Consider the following 22636-nt stretch of genomic DNA (forward strand, 5'->3'; position numbering starts at 1 on the left):
CCTAACCCTAACCCTAACCCTAACCCTAACCCTAACCCTAACCCTAACCCTAACCCTAACCCTAACCCTAACCCTAACCCTAACCCTAACCCTAAGCAGCGCCTGTACAACCCGGCCTTCCAGCCCACGCGCTGTGCTCTGCAGGGTGGGTCTGCCTCCTCTGTCCACCGAAAGCTGTGCTGACGTCGTGCAGACGTCGTGGTCCCTGGCGGCTACTTTGTGCGCAAGGGCTCGCAGGTCACGACGGCGCTGCATGCGGTCATGGTCAACAAGGAGCACTGGGACGACCCGTTCAAGTTTGACGTCGGCCGGTGGGGCACGGAGAAGGTGCAGCACCGCCACTCGCACGCGTACATCCCCTTTGCTGCTGGCGGACGCGGCTGCATTGGACAGAGCCTTGCACTCGCGGAAGTCAAGGTGATCCTCGCCCGCTGGGTCCTCAACTTCCGCTTCGAGAACGTCACGGGAGAGAGCGTCGTGTATGACCCCGACTTCTCCCTCTTCCGCCCGCTCAACCTCAAGATCCGCGTGCACGCGCAAGAGGATGCTGCAACATTCCAGGCCACGCGCGAGGCTGCCGCTCCCGAACCATCTGGTGCCAAAGAGTCGCCAACAACAAAGCGCCCGCCCGTCGGCCGCACGGACCTCCCGGCCTTCTACGCTGTGCACGCCTCCAACACGGGCACCTGCAAGGGCTTTGCGTCCGAGCTGACGCGTCGGGCACGCGACCTGGGCTTTGCCGACGTGAAGCTGCTGTCGATGGAGGAAGGACCGCTCGTCGACGCAGACGCCACGGCCGAGCTCGTGGCAAAGGACCACATCCTCGTCGTCGTCACATGCACGTACAACGGCGAGCCGCCAGAGGCGGCCATCGATCTCGACACGCTGCTTGACCAGGCCGTCAAGGACAAGGATGAACACCGCTTCGCTGGACTGCGCTACGCCGTCTTCGGCTGCGGCAACAAGCAGTGGGGCTCGACGTACCAGGCTTTCCCAGACAAGGTCAACGCGTCGCTGAAGGCGCTCGGTGCCGAGCAGTGGTTCGAAAAGGGCTCGGGAAACGCCGACGAGGACCAAGATCGCGACTGGAACGAGTGGTCGACGAAGCTCTGGGGCCAGGTGGCTGCCAAGAACGGCATCGACTTGGCCAACCCACAAGGCGGTCAGAGCGAGTCCAGCACTTCGTCGAGCGTGTCCGATGCGGTCCGCATCGCGTTTCAGCCAATTGACGACGGCGCAAAACCGCCACGCGCGACGCCGCTCCGGGACTTCGCCGAAGCGTCTGTCGTCGAGAACCGCGAGCTCGTCGACGAGGGCGCCGATCCGCCGAGGGGCATGCGCTTGCTGACGTTGAGTCTGCCGCCCGGCGCATCCTACCGTGCGGGCGACCACGTCGAGATTGTGCCGGAGAACCACCCCGAGGCCGTCGAGACGGTCCTTGCGAAGCTGCATCTCGTCGAGCAGGCGAGATTCAGCGTGGAGGTGCAGCAGGAGGACAGCTTGAACGCGTTCTCACTCGCGGGCCGTCTGGCCTCCCTCGGCGCCATGGACATCCGCGAAGCGCTCACCTTCCACGCCGACCTCTCTGCCCCGCTCCAGCGCAGCGCGCTGCAGCACGTCAGCACGCTTCTGCCCGATGGCGACAAGGCCAAGGCGGAGCTGGAGGCACTCGCCGATCCGAGCGCAGACAAGGACACCATGGCGGCGTTTGCGCGCAAGAATCGCAACTTTGCGGCTCTGCTGGCGCACTATCCCAGCGTCGGAAGCGCGTTGACGCTCAAAGACCTGCTGCTCTGTGTCAAGTCCATCGCCACCCGACGCTACTCGATCGCGAGCAGCCCTGCGGCGGACAGCAACACGCTCAAGATCTGCGTCGGCGTGAATCCGCTGATCACCGAGGAAGGAGCCATCGAGGGCCTCTGCAGCGGCTTCCTTAAGAGCTGCGAGCCTGGCCACAAGGTGCGTGCTTCTTGCGCTGCGGCGCACAACATGGCACTGACCCCATGCAGATCTTCGTCCGCACGAGGCCGTCGCAGGAGGCCTTCCACCTGCCGGCCACGCCCGACGTGCCCGTGACGATGGTTGCCGCCGGCACAGGCATCGCGCCGTTCCTTGGCTTCCTCGAGGAGCGCAAGGCGCAGGGCCTGAAGCTCGCGTCCCACGGGGGCACGGCCGCCCAGTGCAAGCTGTACTACGGCACCTCCGAGCGGGACATGTCTGAGCTGAAGAAGTGAGCACAGAGCAGCGGTGTGCAGGACCGCGGCTGACTCTACTGTGCCCCGGCAGGCTCCTGTACGTCTACATCGACGAGGGCTACGCAGACATCGAGGCGGTGTACAGCGGCGACCACGGCTCGCGCCTGTTTGCGCAGGACCTGCTCGTCCGCGACGGCCTTGATGTGTGGTCTGCGCTGCAGAACAAGGGCCGCTTCTACGTGTGCGGCTCGGCGCTCCGCGTGGGCTCGGGCGTGGAGCAGGTGCTGGGCACCATCGCCGAGCAGCTCGGCGGCAGGAAGGACGGGGCGGCGGAGGTCAAGGCGCTCAAGCGCAGCGGGCAGCTGAGCGAGGACGTGTTCGGCTAGGGCCAGTGCCGGCGCTTGTAACAGGGCTGGAGAGCCATGTAATAGCACCGCTCCTTGCTCTGATGCTGTCGGTGCGGCCAAGGGTGGCCAGACCCTCGCAGAGGGCATGGACGGCCCGTCACGTGCGGGACTGTGGGCTGCGTCGAGGCGCGCGGCGGGGCGCTGCAGCTGCGAAGGCGGTGCGGCGCGAGGTGTTGAGTGATGCTCCACGCGCGCCCGACACTGGTGCAGTGCCGCAACGCGCCCGCTGCCGGCTGGTGTTGGACTCGCCGCGCGGCGCTGCAGATCTGCGGCGAGACCTGCCTGTTGTGGAGTTGCGCTCGGCGAAGCCTCGACTCGCGCAGGCCGCGGCCGAGGAGCGGCGTCGAGCCGCACAGCAGAACGCTGCATGCTGCTTGCCGTGCCTGGTGGACGCAGAGCGGCAGCGTGCAGCAGCTGGCCGGCGCTGCGCTGCGCCTGCCGCATTCGTGGCGCGCGCCTTCTTGAGTGCCGGCCGCGCTGCTGCCGCCTCTCTCCTCTCCACCACGTCCTCGCCGCACCGTCTCTCCCTCAACACACCCTCCACCCTCCGCACAGCAACCATGTCCCACTCTGCGATGCTCAAGCTCAACGCCGCCGGCCTCTCCGCCGAGAGCTCGCTGCTGCTGCCCGAGCGCGCCGCCGGCGACGCCGCCGAGGCCGCCATCCTGCAGTCGGTCCGGGAGGTGAGTGCGCCGGCGCTGGCCTGCTGCGCGCGCCCGCTCACGTCTCGAAGCTGTACGCGGCCGCGCCGAGCACGTCGACGTTTGTGCCGTTTGCCAACGAGATCATCCTCACGCTGCCCAACGGTGACGTGGCCGTCGGTGCCGCGGCGTTTGAGGCCAAGTTCCGCGCCTCGTGGACTGTGAGTGGCCATTGGCGTGGCTCTGCATACACCGCATCTCACGAATCCTCTCTCCAGGCGACGCCGCACCGCCACGTTCAGCTGCGCCTGCTTGAGAGCCCCGAGTCGCTCGCGGCCGGCACGCTCTGCGTCGACGTCGTCGTCGCGGCCATGACAGACGCCGGCGAGGCGGCGCAGGTCAGCAAGAGCACGCGCAACCTCGTCGTGCTCAAGCGCAACGCCGAGGGCCGTGTGGCGAACATGACCGAGGAGGAGGGCCACCGGAGGGTGCGTGCAATGTACGCACAGCGCTGCGCCTCGCTGACACTCGCCCCCAGGCAACGGCGCCGCTCGCCGCCCGCACTGCCGCCGCCTCGAACTTCTACTCGCACTCGCCGACAGACAACATGGTCTCGCCGTGCACATCGAAGCTGAACCTGAGCAAGAAGAAGCACTTCATGAAGTGAGTCGCAGAGCGGCCCTGTAGGTAGCGTCGCTGATTTGTCAACCCCCCCCCCCCCCTCGCAGGGCCAAGCCGACGACGCTCTTCCCGTCGGCGACGTCGCGCACACCGACAAACCTGCGCGCCAACTCGGCCGACCAGAACATGGCCCTCTAGACGCCGCCCGCACATACCACGACTCACTTCTCTCACCTCACCATCTTGTACAGTTCCCGGCCCGCATTTGATTACCTACAGCGCGTCTAGCCGAAGCCCACAAGCTGCCGCACGGCAGCCATCGTGCGCCGCGCCTCGGCCCGCGCGCGCTCGCGGCCGCTGCGCTCCACCTCGTCGACGTAGCCCGGGTCGTCGTCCAGGCGGCGCAGCGCAGCCTGGATAGGCTGCAGCGCCTCGACGACGGCCTCCGTCGTGGCCTCCTTCAGCCGGCCGGCGCCACCGCCAGCGGCATTGAGCGCCGCGACTTCGTGCTCGGGCGTCGTGCCGCGCAGGCTGGAGAGCATGAGCAGGAGGTTGGACACGCCAGGCCGCTCGGCGGGATCATACACGAGCTCGCGCTCGCTGTCGGTGACCGCGCGCTTCAGCTTGTAGCGCACCTCGGCGGGCGAGTCGGTGAGCAAGAGGCGCGAGCTCGCGTCGGGCGCCGACTTGGACATCTTCTGGGCCGGGTCGCGCAGGGAGAGGACGCGTTTTGTCGGCGCTGCACATGCGCGTCAGCCGCAGCACACGCCGGCAGACACTGCGCACGCACTGATGATGTGGGCGGGAGCGGGAAAGAGCGACGTCTTGTACTGCCGATTGAAGCCGTGCGCAATGTCGCGCGCGAGCTCGAGGTGCTGCAGCTGGTCCTCGCCGACGGGCACATGCGTGGCTCTGCGGACAGTCAGCCGCCGCGGCAACGCACACGCCGCGTCATACGTGCCTGTAGAGGAGAATGTCGGCGGCCTGCAGCACCGGATACGCATACAGGCCCAGGTTCATCTGCTCCATCTCCGGCTCGCCAGCCGCGGCGTCGGTGCCTCGGAGCGTCGCGAGCTTGCCCTGTGGTCGCATGAGCGAGCGTTTCTACAGCAGGCCAGTCGCTGCTCACCTTCCACGTCGTCATGCGATTCAGCTTGCCGACGCTCGTGAGGCAGTTGAGAATCCACGCGAGCTCGGCGTGCTCGGGCACCTGCATGGAGCCTCGTTCAGCAGTCTAGACGAGGTCGTGCGGTCGCACGCGCCCCGACGGCTAGATCACGACAGTTACTGGCCAGACGACCCTGCTCTGAGCGCGCAGTCGCCTGCAGCTTCGCAGGACTTGTGATCGCCAACACGCAGACCTCCCCTCCGCCCCGGTGTGCCTTTCCATCTGACCACACGCACCTGCTCTTGATGGAACAACGTGCAGCGCGCCGGATCGATGCCGATGGCCAGCAAGCAGCGCAGCATCGCACGGCGCTCACGGCGCAGCTGCTTGCCGGCCTGCGGCACGGTGAGGGCGTGCAGTCCCACGATGGAGAAGAAGACGTGGGTCGAGCCGGCCGGCCCAGACGCTGCCGCACCAGCTGCAGCATGCTCCGGCGCCGAAGCGGCAGCGTCGGCCTGCTGCAGCTCGAGCCACGAGCGCAGCGCGCCGAGGTAGTTGCCCAGGTGCGGCACGCCCGTCGGCTGGATGCCCGAGAAGATGCGCCGGGGCGGCGGCGGCGCAGCGGCAGCGCTCGACGGCGACGGCGACGACGATGCGGCACGGCTCGTGCTAGCGCGAGCTGCAACGCTCGCTGCGCGCCGAGCCTCGCGCACAGCAGGCGCCCGGGCGAGCATGGCAGACGAGGGGCGCGAAGGATGGAGTGGTCAGGCGTCAAGGCACGGTGGAGGTCGCCGCCCGCACAGAGCAGGCATGAGAGGCGAGCAAGCACACCGTGGGAACACGCGCGGGAGGCAGAGGCGCGGCACGGCAAGAAGCGCGAACCTGGCCGCGGCCGCAGCGCCGCAGCGCACCTCACGCGCGTATCAGCTTCTGGCCTGCCCCTTGCGTCTGCACCACACCCACTCGCCCACCCACCATGTCCGCCGTCCGCGACTCGCTCGACAAGGCCGCGGCCGCGCTGCACCTGCGCTCCGACAAGCCCGCCGACGCCGCCGAGGGCACGCCCGGTACGCCGCGCCGTGCGCCGTGCGAGGTCTTCCTGCCGCTGACGCCTCACAGTCTACATCGACGAGGCCGCCGGCTCCGACACCACGGGCGACGGCTCGGAGAGCGCGCCCTTTGCTACGGCCGTCGCTGCGCTGCTGGCGCGCGGGCCCGACGTCGCGCTGCACACGCGCCGCCCCGCCAGCGATGCGGCGCCGTCTGCCTGGCAGCCCATCTCCGCGTCGGGCAACAAGAAGGCGCGCAAGCTGTATGAGCAGCAGGTGAAGAAGCGCGAGAAGGCCGCGACGCGCGAGGAGGAGGAGGCGCGCCGCCCGCGCGACGACGACGAGGACCAGCGCCTCGAAGCGGCCAAGGCCGTCGTACTGCCGGCCGTCGACGGCGGCAAGAAGGTGAGTGCGCTGGGCCGTGCGCTGCTGGTGTGCGCACCGTCGAGCTCACGGACGCGCGCTTCAGATCAAGATCCGCTCTGCAATCGGCTCGCGCGACCAGCAGGTCCGCGTCTCGGGCTGGGTGCACCGCCTGCGCTCGCAAAAGGGCCTCATCTTCATCATCCTGCGCGACGGCACGGGCTACCTGCAGGTGGTGCTCGGCGGCGACTGCGTGAGCACACTGATGATGCTCTGCTGCACCGGACACTGACGGCCGCATAGGCCAAGACCTACGACGCGCTCACGCTCACGCTCGAGTCGACGATCGAGGTCGTCGGCACGATCAAGGCGCTGCCCGAGGGCAAGTCGGCGCCGGACAACCACGAGCTGGCTGCCGACTGGTGGCGCTGCATTGGCAAGGCGCCCGGCGGCGATGAGGCCTTCCTGAACCGCGTGGCCGAGGTGCGTTCCGCTGCGCACAGCCGACGCAACGCCGCACCCGCTGACACCCTCGCGCCAGGGCACCGAGATGTCGAAGCTCGCCGACTCGCGGCACCTCGTCATCCGCGGCGAGACGGCCTCGTCCGTGCTCAAGGTCCGCGCGGCTGTGCTGCGCGCCTTCCGCGCCGAGTTCGACGCCCTCGGCCTGCTCGAGGTGACGCCGCCGTGCATGGTGCAGACGCAGGTCGAGGGCGGCTCGACGCTCTTCAAGTTTGACTACTACGGCCAGGAGGCGTACCTGACGCAGAGCTCGCAGCTGTACCTCGAGACGTGCCTGCCGAGCCTGGGCGACGTGTTCTGCGTGCAGGAGAGCTTCCGCGCCGAGAAGAGCCACACGCGGCGACACCTCAGCGAGTACACTCACCTCGAGGCCGAGCTGGGCTTCCTGACCTTCGAGGACCTGCTGGCACACCTCGAGCAGATTGTGAGGCTCCGTTGCTGCCGCGCCAACACCAGTGCAGCGCTGACCCGGCTCTTTAGATCTGCGGCACGCTCGAGCGCGTGCTTGCCGACCCGGCGTCGGCGTCGATGATCAAGCAGCTGAACCCCGACTTTGCCTTCCCCTCGCGCCCCTTCCGGCGCATGGACTACAAGGAGGCGATCAAGTGGCTCAACGAGCACAGCATCCTCACCGACGAGGGCAAGGAGCACGTCGTCGGCGACGACATTGCCGAGGCGGCCGAGCGCCGCATGACCGACGCGCTCAACGTGCCCATCTTCCTCACGGGCTTCCCGCGCGAGATCAAGAGCTTCTACATGAAGCGCGTGCCCGGCGACGAGCACTTCACCGAGAGCGTCGACGTGCTGATGCCCGGCGTCGGCGAGATCGTCGGCGGCAGCATGCGCATGAGCGACCCCGACGAGCTGCTGCAGGCGTACAAGAACGAGGGCATCGACGCCAAGCCGTACCACTGGTACACCGACCAGCGCAAGTATGGCACGTGCGAGCACGGCGGCTACGGCCTCGGCGTCGAGCGCTTCCTCGCCTGGCTCACCAACCGCTACACGTGCGTACGCCCGTGCTCCTTTGCGCATGCCGCATCCGCTGACGCCTGCCCGCAGCGTCCGCGAGGCCTCGCTGTACCCCCGCTGGACCGGGCGCTGCACGCCGTGAGCGGCCGGTGCTCGCGTCACATAGAGCTCCTGCCCAGCCTGCCCCTTCTCGCGCTCTGTGCAGCGGCACAATACAAAACAGTCTCTGGCAGACGGTCATGAGTGAAATGAGGGACGAGCGAGAGAAGCATGGCAGCCTAGGCCTTCTGCAGGTTGCGGTGCGTGGCCGGCTCGACGTCGACGATGCGCTCCAGGAGCTTGTCGACGACGGCCTTGCGGTTCTTCTCGAAGGCCTCGTCGAGCTTCTTGAGCTGCTCCTCGGTCGACTTGTCCACCGAGGCCTGCGAGCGGCCAGACGAGCCCTCGTGCTGATGCGCGCGTGAGCACGGGCCGGCTCCACTGGCGCGAGGCACTCACATCAGCCTGGGCCTTCTTGAACTCCGTCTCTCGTCGGTTCTTCAGCTCCTCAATCTCCTGCGCAGCCTCGGAGCGCGCATCCTTGAGCTTCTGCGTGCGGTCTGAGAGGGGGTCAGCGGGATGTTGCAGCTAGGCCCGCAGCCCGACCATGCCTGCGCGCGACGCCCTGCGCGTCGTGCGGTCGGACGTCGGCCCGAGGACAGCGCAGGACAAGCAGTGCGCAGAACAAGCAGTAAAAGAGCCGGTCGGCAACGTGCTCGGAGCTGGCCCGGCACGCATGCGAGTGCCGAGCGAGCGTGATCATGAAGCGCCCTCTGTCAGCAGCGGCGCTGCAGGCTGGCACATGCCTCTGCTCGGGCCGCACCGCGAGCGGCAAAGCGCCGAGGAGCGCTGTAGCATATGCATAGAGCACGAAGATACCGCGACAACGGCAACACCTGCTCGGCGAGCTGGTCGTCGAGGCACAGGCGTGCGGTGCAGCGCACTGGCAGCGCGCTGCCGAGCGGGGGCAAGAGGCACAGCGGCGACTCACAGGTGCGGGCCTTGGCCACGATCTTGGCAGCCTCCTTCTCGGCCTCGAGAAGGGTCTGAATACCCTGGCTCTGCTGCGCAGACTGTGGCAGGCGGCGTCGCGGGTCAGCCAGAGCTGGGGCGGGGCGCTGCGGACACGCTGCGCACCATGGCGAAGGCGAGGAGCGGCGGTAAGCGGTGGAGCGGGCGCGCACGAGGCAGTCGAGATGCTTGGCGTGTAGCTGCGGTGCTGCTGAGGCAGTTGCAGCGGCGAGGGGCAGAGGGCCGTGGCGGAGTGTCAGGGAGATGGTGGTGATAGCGATCGACGGCAGCGTTGCGCATGCGATGCGGCCAGTGCACCGCCGCAGTGCAGCACAGGCAGCGGCAGCAGCAGCCGTGCCCTGCCACGCCTTCAGCTCGCCGCCGCCGCCGCGCGCCGCGCGCGCTGCTGCACAGGCGCCAGCACCTCGGCAGCTTGCGCACGTCGCCAGCCCGCCACGCATCCCAGACCTCATCATGTCAAGCAGTACCCAGCGGCACTAGCAAGGCCCCCTCTTTTGCGCTCACAATGATCCTGCTGATCTTCTGAACACGCAGGATGTAGCTACATGTGCACGGTTCCTGCCGGCGGGTCGAATGAGACGAGCACAGACATCAGCAGCGCTCAGCCCCGCCAACCACGGCGCCTCGGGCTCGGCGTCCAGCAAGCCCGCCTCTCGCAACTTTGCTAGCTTTCATCCACAGCTCTGCAGGCTCAAGACACCGTGTGGGGGCACCAGTGTGCTGACCGGTCCCTCGTCACACGAGCGGCGCCGCTCGACGTGCGGCGATGCGGTGCACGCGCTGGCCTCAACGGACGAGCGGGTCCACGCTTGCGCCTCCGCAGCGGACGGTCCGCCTGCACGGCGATCCACTGCGCTCGCTCGAGCAGCACGGCGACGTCGCCGAGCGCTTTCTCCGGCCAAGCCACCGCCTAGCAACGGCGTCTTGCTCGGAGCGTTGAGGGCGCAGGGCTGAGACGCCGTACCTAGGTGCCGCAGCGCATCCTGAGCACCGTATGCGTTGCCAAGGACTGTTCCTCTCCGCCGAGAGCCTGAGCTTCGCGGCCTTCTTCAGTAGCGGTTGTCTCGACATCCACATGCTCAACATCTCGCAAGCTGCACTTGCGCTGCTGTTCTGGCCAGCTATGTGACCGGCGCCTCCGCCGACCATCGCCTCAAAAGGGGAGAGAATACGCGACCTTCCGTCTGTCCTCACAAGCGCTCATCAACAACTCAAGTCACCCACCTTCACCCCGACAGCACCATGCAGGCGATCCTCTTTCTCTCCCTCGTGTTTGCGGCCACCGTCGCAATGGCTCTAGAGACGCGGCCCGGCGTTAAGCCGTTCGGCCAGGGTGGCGCCTGTGTCTCGAAGCGCTACAACTCCAACGTCAGTAGAGCATCGCTGAGGTGCGGTGCTTGCTGCCCGCTGATCCGCTTGTACTGCAGTTCGACGACCGATCGTTCCTGCCAGGTGTCTCGGTGACCAACTCAATTGGCACCTACAACGCCCTCGCGTACCAGTCCTTCGTCGGCGTCGACAGCACACTGCCGTCGCCCCTGTCCGTCTCGCTCAACGGCCTGAAGAACCGCTCGCCGCCGAACGTCATCGCCACGGGTCTCGAGCCTGCCCTCGGCGGCCAGAGAGCGCAGATCAGCACGCTCTACCCCGACTCGCCCGTCAAGACGTTCAACCTGCACAGCTTCTTCTTCGCCTGCGTCGCGCACACTGGCGAGAGCGCCGTGTCTGCGATCGTGCCATGCACCGTGCACGTCGAGGGCTTCGTCAACGGCAAGAAGACCGTCGAGCAGCAGCTCGTCTACCAGCCCAAGAATCTGCTCAAGGCGCGCATGCACTACGCCGACTTTGCCGCCTCCGAGTGGTGCGACCTCGACACGGTTACGTTCACCGTGCCGTGCGAGCTGAGCAAGGCGCTTCTGCTCGACAACATCGACGTGAGTGCAGCGCATGCTGCCTGCAGCGCCCGCACTGACCGGCCTGCTCTAGTACACGGTGCACACCTGTGCTGCGCCTCCGGCTGCCTGAGCAGCGCCCCATTCTTGGCTTCTCTGTTCCTCGGCCGCGCACAAGCTGTCAGCTCTGGATTGCGCCCGCCCCCTGCCCCCCCCCCCCCCCCCTTTTCACTGCGGCGCGCTGCAATCACCACGCGCAGCAGATGCGCCGTCGCAGCTTCGGTCCTTGTTGATTAGACTCTATGCATTCTCGAGGTCTCGGTACCGCGTTTCTTAGGCAATAACCCTTCATGCCCGCTCCTCGGGCACCATCTCCTTCCATGAGACCACCTAGATTGCGCGCGCGTCAGCGGGTCAGTCGCGTGCAGCCGACGCAGCGCGCTCACCTCGGACGGGATCTTGCCCTCCTCGTACGGGCGGAGGCAGTTCAGCGGCATGCGGTGCTGCAGCGTCTTGGCAAAGAGCAGAGCAACGCGGGGCTCGTTGAACAGCGGCACGCTGCGCGGGTACTGGAGTCAGATGCAGGGCCGAACATGAGCTGCGTCAAAGCATGCGCACCCAAAGTCGACACTGTTGCGACGCGCGACGTAGTCGGCGTCAAGCGTGTCCTTGCCGCGGTACCGCGCCAGCTGTAGGGGAGGACGGTCAGCCGTCGTTCTGCGCTCATGTCCTCACGCAGCCACGCACGTTGATCGTGATGTTGATCTCGTACTCGTCAAACACCTCCTTCAGCTTGCGCTTGTCCTTGAGCGGGAAGAAGATGCGCTTGCACGACACGTGCGGCAGCCCGTTGAGGAACTGCTCCACCTCGGCGCTCTGGCAGTACAGCTTGAAACCCAGGTCGGAGTAGATGCGCGCAATCTCGGCAAACTCGGGCTTCGTCACGTCGCCGCCCATGAGCACGCCAGTGTTGGGCTGCGGCACACGGAAGTTGGTCTGCGACACCGTCGCGGCCCAGAAGGCCTCGTAGATGTCCTTGCCGAAGCTTGCGACCTCGCTGTTCCATGGCAGTGCTCAGTCGCAGGCCGCGGGGCATCGCAAGCCTCGCCACTCACCCAGTCGAGCCCATCTCCACGCCCAGGAACGGGTCTGCACCCGCCAGACGCGTCCACGAGAACTGCGGGACCTTGATCGCAACGTAGTCACGCTGCTTCTCCATCAGGTCGACCGGCGCCGGCACGTCCTGGCCGACGATGGCGCATGTCGCAATGTCGATGAAGCTGGGAGCCGCACAGGTGTCAGTATGAAATGCTGAGTGACGTTGCACGTCCACTCACTTGACGCCGAGGACCTTGCTGACGAAGGGGAAGCTGCGGCTGGCACGCAGGTTGCACTCGATGACCTTCAGCGCGGCCTCGCCCTCGCCGTCAGCCGTAGGCTTGCGGATGATCTGCATGTTGAAGGGACCGCTGATCTCAAACGCCTTGGCGACCTTCTGTGCGATGACCTTCAGGCGCGCGAGATCGTTAGGGTCGAGCGAGAAGGGCGGGAGCACCAGCGTCGCGTCGCCGGAGTGGACACCGGCGTTCTCGACGTGCTCCGAGACGGCGTGGACGAGGAGCTCTCCCTTGTGCGCGACCGCGTCGATGTCGATCTCCTGGGCGTTGTCGATGAACTGAAGCGGCGGGTCAGCACGACAACGCACGAGCCGCGCGCGTCGGAGCGGAACATACCTTGGTCAGCACGACGGGGTAGTCGGTGTTGACTTGGGCCGCAGCAGTGAGATGGTGCTCAAGCGTGCTCTCGTCCCAGATGACGTTCATCGCGGCGCCCGACAGGACGTACGACGGCCGGACAAGCACGGGGTACGTGACGCGCGCGGCAAACTCCTTGGCAATGTCCACCGAGGTCGCTTCGACCCACTCCGGCTGGTCCACGCCGATGGAGTCGAGGATCGAGCTGAACTTGTGCCGGTCCTCGGCGGAGTCGATGCGCAGCGGGTCCGTGCCGAGCACCTTGCAGCCGCCAGTCTCCTTGAGGCGCAGGGCAATGTTCTGCGGGAGCTGCCCGCCGACGGACACGACCACGCCGGTCGAGCCTTCGAGCTCGTAGATGTCCATCACGCGCTCGAAGCCCAGCTCCTCGAAGTAGAGGCGGTCGGCCTCGTCGAAGTCGGTGCTGACCGTCTCCGGGTTGTAGTTGATCATGATCGTCTTGTGGCCCATCGAGCGGATGCGGCGCGCGCACGTCACGGCGCACCAGTCGAACTCGACCGAGCTGCCGATGCGGTAGACGCCGGATCCGAGGACCATCGTGCCGTTCTCGTCGAACTCGACGTCGTGGGTCGACGCGTTGTACGTCGTGTAGAGGTAGTTCGTGTGCGCCGGGTACTCGGCGGCGACCGTGTCGATGCGCTTGACGAACGGCGTCACGCCCAGCGCCTTGCGGTGCTTGCGCACGGCGTCCTCGCCCGTGTTGGTGAGCTGCGCGATTTGGCGATCCGAGAAGCCGCGCTGCTTGGCAAGCACCATGAGCTCCTTGTCGACGGCCGAGAGCGAGCCGAGCTCCTTGAGCTGCCGGTTGATCTGCACGATGTTGTCCAGCTTGTAGAGGAAGAAGCGATCGATGCGCGTCAGCTCGTGCAGGCGCTCGACGTCGTAGTTCTTGTTCAGCATGGCGTGTGCGAGCGAGAAGAGACGCGTGTCCGTCGGCACCGAGAGGGCGTGGTCGAGCTCCTCGTCCGGCGGTGCCACGTACGCGTCGAAGCCGTCGTAGCTCGGGTTCACCTGTCGGATGGCCTTCTGCAGCGACTCCTCGAATGTGCGGCCGATGGCCATGACTTCGCCGACCGACTTCATGCTCGAGCCGACCTCCCGGTTCACGTGCTGGAACTTGCTGAGATCCCACTTGGGGATCTTCGTGACGATGTAGTCGAGCGAGGGCTCGAAGCACGCCGTCGTCGTCTTCGTCACGGCGTTCGGCAGCTCGGGCAGCGTGTGGCCCAGCGCGAGCTTCGCAGCGGTGTACGCAAGCGGGTATCCGGTGGCTTTTGACGCCAGGGCACTGCGCGCGATTGGGCTCAGCATCTTACACACGAAGCGCTGCCTGCCGCACGTACCTCGACCGCGAGAGACGCGGGTTGACCTCGATGACGCGGTAGTCGCGGCTGTGGGGATCCAGGGCGTACTGGATGTTGCACTCGCCTGTGGCCGGGCGTCAGCTCCGGCGTCCGAGCACGAGTCTACACCCTCTGCAGTGACGCACCGACGATGCCGAGATGACGGATGACCTTGAGCGCGGCAGTGCGCAGCATGTGGTAGTTGTCGTCTGACAGCGTCTGGGAGGGCGCCACGACGATGGAGTCGCCGGTGTGAATGCCCAGGGGATCAAAATTCTCCATGTTGCCTGCACGGGACGGCGTGTGAGATAGCAGCGCGCAGATGCCCGAAGCGCGAGCACTTACAGCAGATGATGGCGTTCTAGCGGGCCGGCCCTCGAGCGTCAGCTGTGGCCAGCACGCGGCATGCACATCACTCACGTCCTCCTTGTCACGCAGCACCTCGTACTCGCTCTCCTTCCAGCCCTTCAAACTCTTCTCCACCAGAATCTGCGGGCTCAGACTGAGCGAGCGGGCAGACAAGTCCCGGAGCTCGTCCTCGTTGTCTGCGAAACCGGACCCCAAGCCGCCCAGCGCGTACGCCGCGCGCACGATCACGGGGTACCCGATCGTCTTCGCCGCCCTGAGCGCGGCGTTGACGGAAGAGACGGCCTCGGACTTGGCGACCGGAATGTTGATCTCTGCGTCGCGAGCGAGCGGGCTTCAGCACACCGCACACAGCGCCCGGCAGCAGCGCTGCCCACTCACGGTCCAGCGCCTGCACGAAGAGGTCGCGGTCCTCGCACATGCGCAGCACATCAACCTGCGAGCCGAGCACCTTGACGCCCAGGCGCTCGAACACGCCCATCTCATCGAGCTTGACACCGACGTTGAGCGCCGACTGGCCGCCGAACGTGAGCAGCACGCCGTCCGGACGCTCCTTCTCCAGCACGTAGGCCACGTAGTCGGGCGAGATGGGGAGGAAGTAGACCTGCGATGCGTGCGTGTGGCTGCCTCGCGCCTGTTAGCGAGCGTCCCGCAGGCAGCGATCAAGTCTCAGCGCACCTCGTCTGGATCGTCGCAATGTTCGGGTTGATCTGCGCGAGGCGATCAGCAGCCTGGCCGACTGGGAGCTGCGCGGGGCGTGCTCACCAGGATCGTCTCGATGCCCGACTCGCGCAGCGCCTTGATCGCCTGCGATCTGAAGGGGCGCCAGCGTCAGCACATGCTTGAGCAGGCACGGGCTGCAGCGCGACTCACCCGCTGTAGTCGAACTCGCCGGCCTGTCCGATGCTCAGGCCGCCGGAGCCGACGAGGAGCACCTTCTTGACGTCGCTGCGCTCAACCTGCGTGCCGACGCCGGTCAGCAGAGGGACGGGATGATCGCGCCAGGCGCGGCGCCCGCAGCAGCACGCACCTTGGGCAGATACTTGGTCCACTTCTGCAGGCCCGTGGCGATGGGCTGCATCTCCTCCACGTGCTTGGCCGCCTTGGGCGTCGTCGGCACGGGGCTGCGGCGCGAGAGGCACGAGTGGAACGCACGCAGCGGCACGGGCGCAGCCGACGAGTGCGCCGGCGCGAGGCGCGCAGCGAGGCGCAGCGGGCGGTACATGGCGGCGATGGGCAGGGCTCGCCGGCGGGGCAGATGTCCGGTGCGAGAGACGCGGCGTCGCTAGCGAGCACGCGCGTGCGAGGCAGGGCGCGGCGCAGCAGGCCGGGGCGGTGCCAGCAGCGGCGGCGGCAGAGGGAGGAAAAGAGAGCGGCGGCAGCGGCGAGGCGGGCGGTCGCGAGCTGTCGCAGCCGGCGCTTCGTCGGGGGATTGGGATGGGGATGGGAGGAGGAGTGATCTGGCAAGCGCCGCGATGCGCTGTGAGGCCGCCGATTGCCCATCTCGACGCCAGGCACGGTTCTGCCGCCCGGCGCTTTCTTCGCGCGTCGGCCGTCGGCCTGCCCGAGCTCGCGCCGTGCTCAGGCTGCTGCTGCTGCTGCTGTTCACGCGCGCGCGCGCACGCCCCGAGTCACCGGCCGCGATAAAGATTTCTGCGCGGCGCGAGGCGGCGCCGGAGCCGTCCGCGCCGCGTCACGTGGCCAGGCCTCGCTCCCCCGGCTCGCATCGGGCACCCGCCGCACCAGCTCACACCAGAGCGCATGAGGGAGACAATCAATTGCACAGCCGGACCGCGGCACATCATCGGAGACACCCTGGCAGACACCGCTGCTCGGGCAGCCGCTTAGTATTGCCGCTCTGGCGGGGCACCGGGCGTGTGAGCACAGCGGCGCGGGCGAGAGACGGCTGGCAGACTTACTGAACGGGGGCACGGCCTGTGGGGCGAGCAGAGCGATGGTGAGCAGCGGTGCTGGGCAGCGCAGGCGGCACACGCACCTTGCACTCGTTCTCGTCCAGCGTCGTGCCGACGACGGCACGGTAGCCGAGCTTCGGCGCCTCGCTCGTGTTCGACTGCCATGTGAGGGCTGCAGAAGGGCGCGTCAGCTGCGGGAGCAGGCGGGAATCGGACAGAGCCACTCACAGTGCTTCATCCACTCCTTGTCGTCGCGCTCGGGGTAGTCTGCAAGAGATGCGCGTCAATGGAGGCACGGGGGCACGCGCAGACCGTCGGAGCGCACCCTCTCGTGCGTGGGCACCCTGTGAGGAGAGATGTGTGAGGTTCTGGCGGGACAGGCCCGACGCTACCTGCACTTACGCGAGACTCCTTGCGCGCGGCAGCCGAGGTCACGGTCTGCGAGGCGCAGGTGGCCATCTGTGTGGAGCGGGTCAGCAAGCGCCACCAGCGTCAACTCGCAGCGTGACACACGTTCTGGAGCCTGGAGAGGAAACTGTGTGTCAGCGGGTGCTCTGCGCCTCTCTGCAACCGCAAGCACGCACTCAAGAGCCTCGACCAGGTCGCTGATGGCAGAGGAGACGTGTTAGCTGCAGCTCGCGCACGCCTCGGGCACGCCCACGCACGAGTTCCAGATCATGGAGCGGTCCTTGACGCTCATGTTCGGCAGGGCGTCCATCGTCTTGGCGATCTTCTTGAGGCCCTCCTGGAGCTGTGGACGTCGAGGGGTGTCAGGACACTCCGGGCGCGCTGGCCAAGCCGGCGGTACGCACGCTCTCCTCCGTCCGGAACACGGCGGCGTCGGACTGCATGACCTTCTGCATCTCAAGGCGCAGGTCGGCGACCGTGCGGTTGCCGTTCGAGTTGCGCACCCAGTCGAGGTTGTTGAGCGTCGCGGCGCCGGCGTCGCCGGACAGCGGCTTGTGGGGCTGGCCGGGCTTGAGGTTCTCCTTGATGTGCTGGGCCTGTAGCGAGCGGCAGACATCAGCAAATGCAGAGCAGGCCGACGGGCGCGGTCCGAGACGCGGCAGCAACACTCACGCATGCGCGGCCGAACACGACAATGTCGAGCAGCGAGTTGGCACCGAGACGGTTGGCGCCGTGCACGGACACACAGGCGGCCTCGCCGGCAGCGTACAGGCCCGGCACGATCTCGTCCTTGCCGTCGGCGTTCTGCTTGATGACCTCGCCAGTGTACTTGGTGGGAATGCCGCCCATGCTGCAGGCACGTCGCGGCGTCAGCAGCTGCTCAGCGTGCCTCGGCACATGCTCCGCAGGCAACTCACTTGTAGTGCACCGTCGGGAGCACGGGGATCGGCTCCTTGGTCACGTCGACACCGGCAAAGATGGAGGCCGTCTCCGAGATGCCGGGAAGGCGCTCGTGCAGCACCTCGGCGGGCAGGTGCGAGAGCTGCAGGTAGATGTGGTCCTTGTCCGGGCCGACACCGCGGCCCTCGCGGATCTCGATTGTCATCGAGCGCGAGACGACGTCGCGCGAGGCCAGGTCCTTGGCCGTGGGCGCGTAGCGCTCCATGAAGCGCTCGCCCTCGCTGTTCAGCAGGTAGCCGCCCTCACCGCGCGAGCCCTCGGTGATGAGGCAGCCGGCACCGTAGATGCCCGTGGGGTGGAACTGCACGAACTCGAGGTCCTGCAGCGGCAGGCCGGCGCGCGCGACCATGGCCATGCCGTCGCCGGTGCACGTGTGCGCCGACGTGGCCGAGAAGTAGGCCTTGCCGTAGCCGCCGGTGGCGAGCACGGTCTTGTGGGCACGGAAGCGGTGGATCGTGCCGTCCTCCATGTTCAGCGCCATGACACCGACGCACGCGCCGTCCTCCATGATGAGGTCGAGCGCAAAGTACTCGATGAAGAAGTTGGTGTTGTGGCGCAGCGACTGGCCGTAGAGCGTGTGCAGCATGGCGTGGCCCGTGCGGTCGGCGGCGGCGGCGCAGCGGTACGCCTGGCCGCCCTTGCCGTAGTTGAGCGACTGGCCGCCGAAGGCACGCTGGTAGATCTTGCCGTCCTTGGTGCGCGAGAAGGGCAGGCCGTAGTGCTCGAGCTCAATGACGGTGCGCGGTGCCTCGCGGCACATGTAGTGGATGGCGTCCTGGTCGCCGAGCCAGTCGGAGCCCTTGACGGTGTCGTACATGTGCCAGCGCCAGTCGTCCTCGGTCACTGCGGGCGGAGAGAGTGTGTCAGCGCACGCCGCCGCACTGCCACCGCGTGCGCCACGCACTGTTGCCCAGCGCGGCGTTGATGCCGCCCTGCGCGGCGACGGTGTGCGAGCGCGTGGGGAAGAGCTTGGTGATGCAGGCCGTGTTGAGGCCGCCCTCGGCGAGGCCGAAGGCGGCGCGCAGACCGGAGCCACCGGCACCGACGACGACGGCATCGTACCTGCGCGCGGGGGGGTCAGCAGGCCGGCCGCGCAGCTGAGGCACGCCACGCGTGCTCGCCGTGTGCAGCCGGGACGAGCTGCACAAGACGATGCGACGGCGGCGGCAGCGGCGGCCACACTCACTCGTGCTCGATGATCGGGTAGCCCTTGACGGCGTCGTGCGGCTGCGCAGCCTCCTTGGCACGCAGCGGCTGCGAGGCGACGATCTTCGCCACGGCGCGCGAGGCGTGCAGGGAGCGGCGCAGCGCAGGCGCGGCGGCGACGGCGCTGCTGGTGGGCAGGGCCGCACGGGTGAGGCGCGGGAAGAGCATGGCGGGGCGGGAGGGGGAGGGGTATGGGGAAGGAGAGAGAGAGGCGAGCGGGAGCGGCGAAGGCAAGGGCGGCGGCGCCACGGCAGCGCCGCGCGGCGTGGCGCAAGCCGGCGCGCCGCGCGGCGGCGCTTGCGGCGCTCGTCAGCAAAGGCAGGCGTGCCGCCGCGCCGCGCCGGCCTGCGAGAAAGCACAAGCACGGGGCATTCGGCGTGGCTCCGATGCCGGAACGCCTGCTCTGGCCATGAGCATTGAGGCCCTCCCGCTCGCTCCAGCAGCGACCAAGTCAAGCCGTCACAGAGGCTGCCATGATGGCCTAGTGCTTCGCCAGGCTGGCGGCTGGAGAGGCAGAGGCGGCAAGCCGGGCACACAGCCGTCGCTGCCACGTCCGCGAGCTCCGAGGGCGGCGAGGCGCGCATGCGTCCAAGGGGCTTTCTGCGTCTGCGCGGCCACGTCCGCCGGCCTCCAACATCCTGATCGCAGGGTGCAGCGGCTCCGGCCTCGCGGCCTCTCCAGGCTCAGAACTCGTGCTTGCTCAGCCGGGCCAGCAGCATCAGCAGCCCACACCCTCCAAGCCTCATGCCTCCTCGCTGCCAAGCGCTCACGTCGCCGCCTGCTGCTGTCGCAGCTGCAGCCTGTGGACGTCGAGCGAGGGTCTCCCCGCACGCGCCGCTGACAAAGGCGAGCTGCCGTGCGCAGAGGGCGCGCCGCGATTGGCCGGCACCCGGCCACGCCCGTCCGCCGCCTGTGCAGCGCGGGACCGGGTGGTCCGCGCTGCGGGAGTCGCGCTCTGCACAGCCGGCCAGCCAGCGAGGGCGGCTTTGACAGGCCGGCGCCTGTGTTGCCTGCGCGGGCGCAATTTGTATTCGATTCTTGTATTCTTCCCACGCCCGGCCAGAGTCGTGCTCGCAGCAGGCATGCCTGGTACCGCTCCCGGCTCAGGCCGTTCGGCTTGATGAAGGCAGGTTCGAGGCTGCAGCTGCTAGGCAGATGGCGCAGCTGTGCGGGGCAGCGAATATGCAGAGGGAGTCTGTGTGGTCTGGTGCTGGGGCGCAGAGGTGCGGCGCTGGAAGGAGTCGGCCAGAGAGGCACGCCGCGCGCCGCCGCCGCCGCCGAGGTGCGCCGTCGTCGCCGTCGCCGCGCCGCGCCGGCCCGCCGCTGTTGCTGTCTCCCACCATCGTCACCCTCCCCCCCTCCCGCGCCAGCATGGCATCCTTTTTCTCCTCTGCTGCCGCCCGTGCGGCCACGCAGGCTATGCGCGCCGGCGCCCGCGCCACTCCCGCTGCGGTGCGTCTTCGCTCCGGCCCGACTCGCATCAGGCGCCGCCGTGTGCGCCACGCTGCCGCTGCCGCACCCGACGCTCGGCGTGCTGCGTTGCCTGCGCCTGCTCCGCTGGCATCTCACCAGGGCTGCCGCAACGCTCTGCCGTTCAAGCGCTGGCAGCGGCGCGCGACGCCCGCTGTGCAACCTGCCTGCCCCCGGCTCACGCGCTGATGCCCTTTCTGCACCCGCAGGCCCGCAACGCCAGCACGGCTGCCCCGCAGCAGGCCAGCCCGTTCCTTGCCTCGCGCCTTGCGGCGTACGGCGCCACGGGCCTGTCGGTCGGCACGCTTGCTTGGTACACGCACGTCTTTGGCGGCGGCCTGCCCGGCCTCAGCAGCGTGAGCGCCAACATGATCGACAACGGCCTGCACCCGCCAGCCTACCCGTGGAGCCACGCCGGCGTGTTCGAGACGTTTGACCACGCCAGGTGAGTTGCGCAGCGCAAGGCTTGCGACGAGATCATTTGCGCGCTGCGCTCTTGGGCTGCGGCGCCGCATCGATGGGACCGGCGCCGAGGTCGTGCCGGGAGCAGCTCTGGGCTCTCGCCTGCTCGCTTGGCGCCCGTGCTGACCGCGCACGTTCGCAGCATCCGCCGCGGCTACCAGGTGTACCGCGAGGTGTGCGCTGCGTGCCACTCGCTTGACCGCATCGCCTGGCGCAACGTAAGTGCCTGTTCGAGTGCTCCCTGCGACGCGGCGGCTGAGCATGCCCGCAGCTTGTCGGTGTCTCGCACACTGTCGACGAGGTGAAGGCCATGGCCGAGGAGGTCGAGTACGAGGGCGAGCCCAACGACGAGGGCGGTGAGTCAGCCGCGGCGGCCGGCATCTGCGCACTTTGCTCATGCACCCCGCAACTTGCACCCACGTGCTTGCAGAGGTTGGCATGCGCCCTGGCAAGCTTGCCGACCCCATGCCCGCGCCTTACCCCAACGAGGAGGCTGCTCGCGCCGGCAACAACGGCGGTCTGCCCCCGGACCTGAGCCTGATCACCAAGGCCCGCCACGGTGGCGCTGTGAGTACATGGCTCGATGCAGGAATCACGACGAGTCCTCGCGAAGACTGCGCAGCGGAGCGCATCGTCGCGCGACGCGGGCGAGGCGATTGCGCCACGCACGTCGCTGAGCAAGGCCTGACCACCTGCCGCAGGACTACATCTTCGCTCTGCTGACCGGCTACGTGGACCCGCCGGCGGGCTTCGAGGTGCCGGACGGCCTGAACTTCAACCGTGAGGCCCGCACGTGCGCCGCTCGAGCGAAGCGATGCTGACACGCGGCTCCCAGCCTACTTCCCGGGCACCAAGATTGCCATGGCCCGTGTGCTCTACGACGGCCTGGTCGAGTACGAGGACGGCACGCCGGCCACCACGACGCAGAGTGCGTAATTTGCTTGCATGCGCATGCCCGCGCCTCGCTGACACATTCTCCAGTGGCGAAGGACGTCGTCACGTTCCTCAACTGGTCGTCCGAGCCGGAGCACGACGAGCGGAAGCGGATGGGCGCCCAGGCCACGGTCATTCTCACTTGTGCGTGCGCCGCAGAGAGCGTCGCGTGCCCTGTTGCTCACAGCTTGCCTTGCCGCTACTTCCAATCTTCCGCATGCCGCCTCTGCGCACCTCAGCCCTCTTTGCGCTGTCGATCTGGTGAGTGACGCAGCTGCGCAGAGTCTCGCGAGAGGACCAGGGCATGTGGCTGACGCGGCTTTTCTCCAGGGTCAAGCGCTTCAAGTGGGCAGGTGTCAAGAACCGGAAGATCCTCTGTGAGCCCGCACGGAGCTGCGCCCCGCTGCCGCCTGCTGACGCCTCACGCGCTTCTCAGACACGCCGCCTCCGTCGCACTAAATGCACGTTGCCGGCGAGTGACGTACGCAGTCTGGCAGGGAATACATGGGGCGTGCTGTGCAGGCAGCGCGCCGGTTGCACGGGAGTGCGATGCTGCTGCTTGTCCGAACAAAGCGTCTCGAGGATGCGCTGCGCGACGTCCAGCCGCGGTGTGTCGCTAGGCGGGTGGGGAGCGTGCGCAGACTGCTGATGAGCTTCAGCATGGACGATCGGGGTGCAGCGACGCACACGTGCTCTTCCTGTCCTTTGGCGTCGGTGGGATGCTCCAGCCATCTGCGCTGCTCAGTTGCGCATGATGCCAGCGGTCCACAGCTGCTGGAAAGACGAGGCGCGGCCCGGACGCTGCATGAAGCCAGGCAGCGCTTCGTCGAGCTTCCTGCGCCTAACGAGGCTCGAGCTCTTGCCGCGGCCAGCAGCCGCCGAAAGAGGCGCTCTTGACCCGGACGTGAGCGACGCAAGATGCTGCGCTGTGCCCTGCGATGAGTCTGGCTCGTGAGCAG

The 22636-nt window shown here is 67.6% G+C and overlaps 8 protein-coding genes across 8 annotated transcripts; 4 read left to right on the forward strand and 4 right to left on the reverse strand.

Moving 5' to 3' along the window:
• Positions 1 to 99: 99 nt before the first annotated feature.
• On the forward strand, positions 100 to 4062 carry FA09DRAFT_325843 (hypothetical protein; the record flags this gene model as incomplete). Its single annotated transcript, XM_025741182.1, has 9 exons — positions 100 to 145; positions 194 to 1959; positions 2010 to 2230; positions 2287 to 2571; positions 2673 to 3285; positions 3336 to 3464; positions 3522 to 3731; positions 3782 to 3906; positions 3972 to 4062. Coding segments are annotated over 9 exons (3486 nt in total), but the record flags the coding sequence as incomplete, so codon positions are not given.
• On the reverse strand, positions 3986 to 5738 carry FA09DRAFT_330660 (tryptophanyl-tRNA synthetase). Its single transcript, XM_025742684.1, has 5 exons — positions 5269 to 5738; positions 4994 to 5074; positions 4826 to 4944; positions 4655 to 4776; positions 3986 to 4603 (listed from the first exon to the last, which is right to left on the reverse strand). The coding sequence occupies exons 1-5, from the start codon at positions 5704 to 5706 to the stop codon at positions 4149 to 4151; spliced, it is 1215 nt and encodes a 404-aa protein (XP_025597287.1). The 5' UTR covers positions 5707 to 5738; the 3' UTR covers positions 3986 to 4148.
• FA09DRAFT_330663 (putative DED81-asparaginyl-tRNA-synthetase) lies at positions 5739 to 8107 on the forward strand. The gene is made up of 7 exons (XM_025742685.1): positions 5739 to 6039; positions 6092 to 6426; positions 6491 to 6637; positions 6688 to 6867; positions 6926 to 7330; positions 7387 to 7913; positions 7969 to 8107. Exons 1-7 carry the CDS (start codon positions 5949 to 5951, stop codon positions 8018 to 8020), a joined length of 1737 nt encoding a protein of 578 aa, XP_025597288.1. The 5' UTR covers positions 5739 to 5948; the 3' UTR covers positions 8021 to 8107.
• FA09DRAFT_330665 (H+-ATPase G subunit) lies at positions 8058 to 9195 on the reverse strand. Its single transcript, XM_025742686.1, has 4 exons — positions 9055 to 9195; positions 8909 to 8990; positions 8377 to 8477; positions 8058 to 8327 (listed from the first exon to the last, which is right to left on the reverse strand). Exons 1-4 carry the CDS (start codon positions 9055 to 9057, stop codon positions 8157 to 8159), a joined length of 357 nt encoding a protein of 118 aa, XP_025597289.1. The 5' UTR covers positions 9058 to 9195; the 3' UTR covers positions 8058 to 8156.
• A 996-nt stretch (positions 9196 to 10191) lies between these two features.
• On the forward strand, positions 10192 to 10974 carry FA09DRAFT_339506 (hypothetical protein; the record flags this gene model as incomplete). Its single annotated transcript, XM_025744223.1, has 3 exons — positions 10192 to 10317; positions 10377 to 10883; positions 10936 to 10974. 3 exons carry the CDS (start codon positions 10192 to 10194, stop codon positions 10972 to 10974), a joined length of 672 nt encoding a protein of 223 aa, XP_025597290.1.
• A 182-nt stretch (positions 10975 to 11156) lies between these two features.
• On the reverse strand, positions 11157 to 15781 carry FA09DRAFT_330667 (putative arginine-specific carbamoyl-phosphate synthetase, ammonia chain). The gene is made up of 16 exons (XM_025742687.1): positions 15356 to 15781; positions 15199 to 15284; positions 15091 to 15139; positions 15004 to 15035; positions 14707 to 14948; positions 14380 to 14639; positions 14305 to 14320; positions 14106 to 14246; positions 13960 to 14044; positions 12575 to 13904; positions 12179 to 12516; positions 11957 to 12121; positions 11589 to 11898; positions 11460 to 11530; positions 11288 to 11399; positions 11157 to 11231 (listed from the first exon to the last, which is right to left on the reverse strand). Exons 1-16 carry the CDS (start codon positions 15548 to 15550, stop codon positions 11190 to 11192), a joined length of 3474 nt encoding a protein of 1157 aa, XP_025597291.1. The 5' UTR covers positions 15551 to 15781; the 3' UTR covers positions 11157 to 11189.
• A 328-nt stretch (positions 15782 to 16109) lies between these two features.
• On the reverse strand, positions 16110 to 19024 carry FA09DRAFT_330668 (succinate dehydrogenase). The gene is made up of 14 exons (XM_025742688.1): positions 18793 to 19024; positions 18511 to 18668; positions 17564 to 18449; positions 17319 to 17496; positions 17051 to 17242; positions 16904 to 16989; positions 16823 to 16843; positions 16752 to 16761; positions 16641 to 16697; positions 16564 to 16582; positions 16467 to 16505; positions 16322 to 16410; positions 16245 to 16260; positions 16110 to 16183 (listed from the first exon to the last, which is right to left on the reverse strand). Exons 1-14 carry the CDS (start codon positions 18978 to 18980, stop codon positions 16170 to 16172), a joined length of 1953 nt encoding a protein of 650 aa, XP_025597292.1. The 5' UTR covers positions 18981 to 19024; the 3' UTR covers positions 16110 to 16169.
• A 1446-nt stretch (positions 19025 to 20470) lies between these two features.
• FA09DRAFT_334607 (putative CYT1-cytochrome c1, heme protein) lies at positions 20471 to 22136 on the forward strand (the record flags this gene model as incomplete). Its single annotated transcript, XM_025743738.1, has 10 exons — positions 20471 to 20727; positions 20887 to 20962; positions 21016 to 21100; positions 21175 to 21311; positions 21446 to 21524; positions 21580 to 21672; positions 21726 to 21821; positions 21917 to 21938; positions 22008 to 22054; positions 22114 to 22136. The coding sequence occupies 10 exons, from the start codon at positions 20471 to 20473 to the stop codon at positions 22134 to 22136; spliced, it is 915 nt and encodes a 304-aa protein (XP_025597293.1).
• Between the last annotated feature and the right edge of the window lie 500 nt (positions 22137 to 22636).

This window comes from Tilletiopsis washingtonensis, assembly GCF_003144115.1.
Source record: "Tilletiopsis washingtonensis strain MCA 4186 unplaced genomic scaffold FA09scaffold_14, whole genome shotgun sequence".
Taxonomy (NCBI): Eukaryota; Fungi; Basidiomycota; class Exobasidiomycetes; order Entylomatales; genus Tilletiopsis; species Tilletiopsis washingtonensis.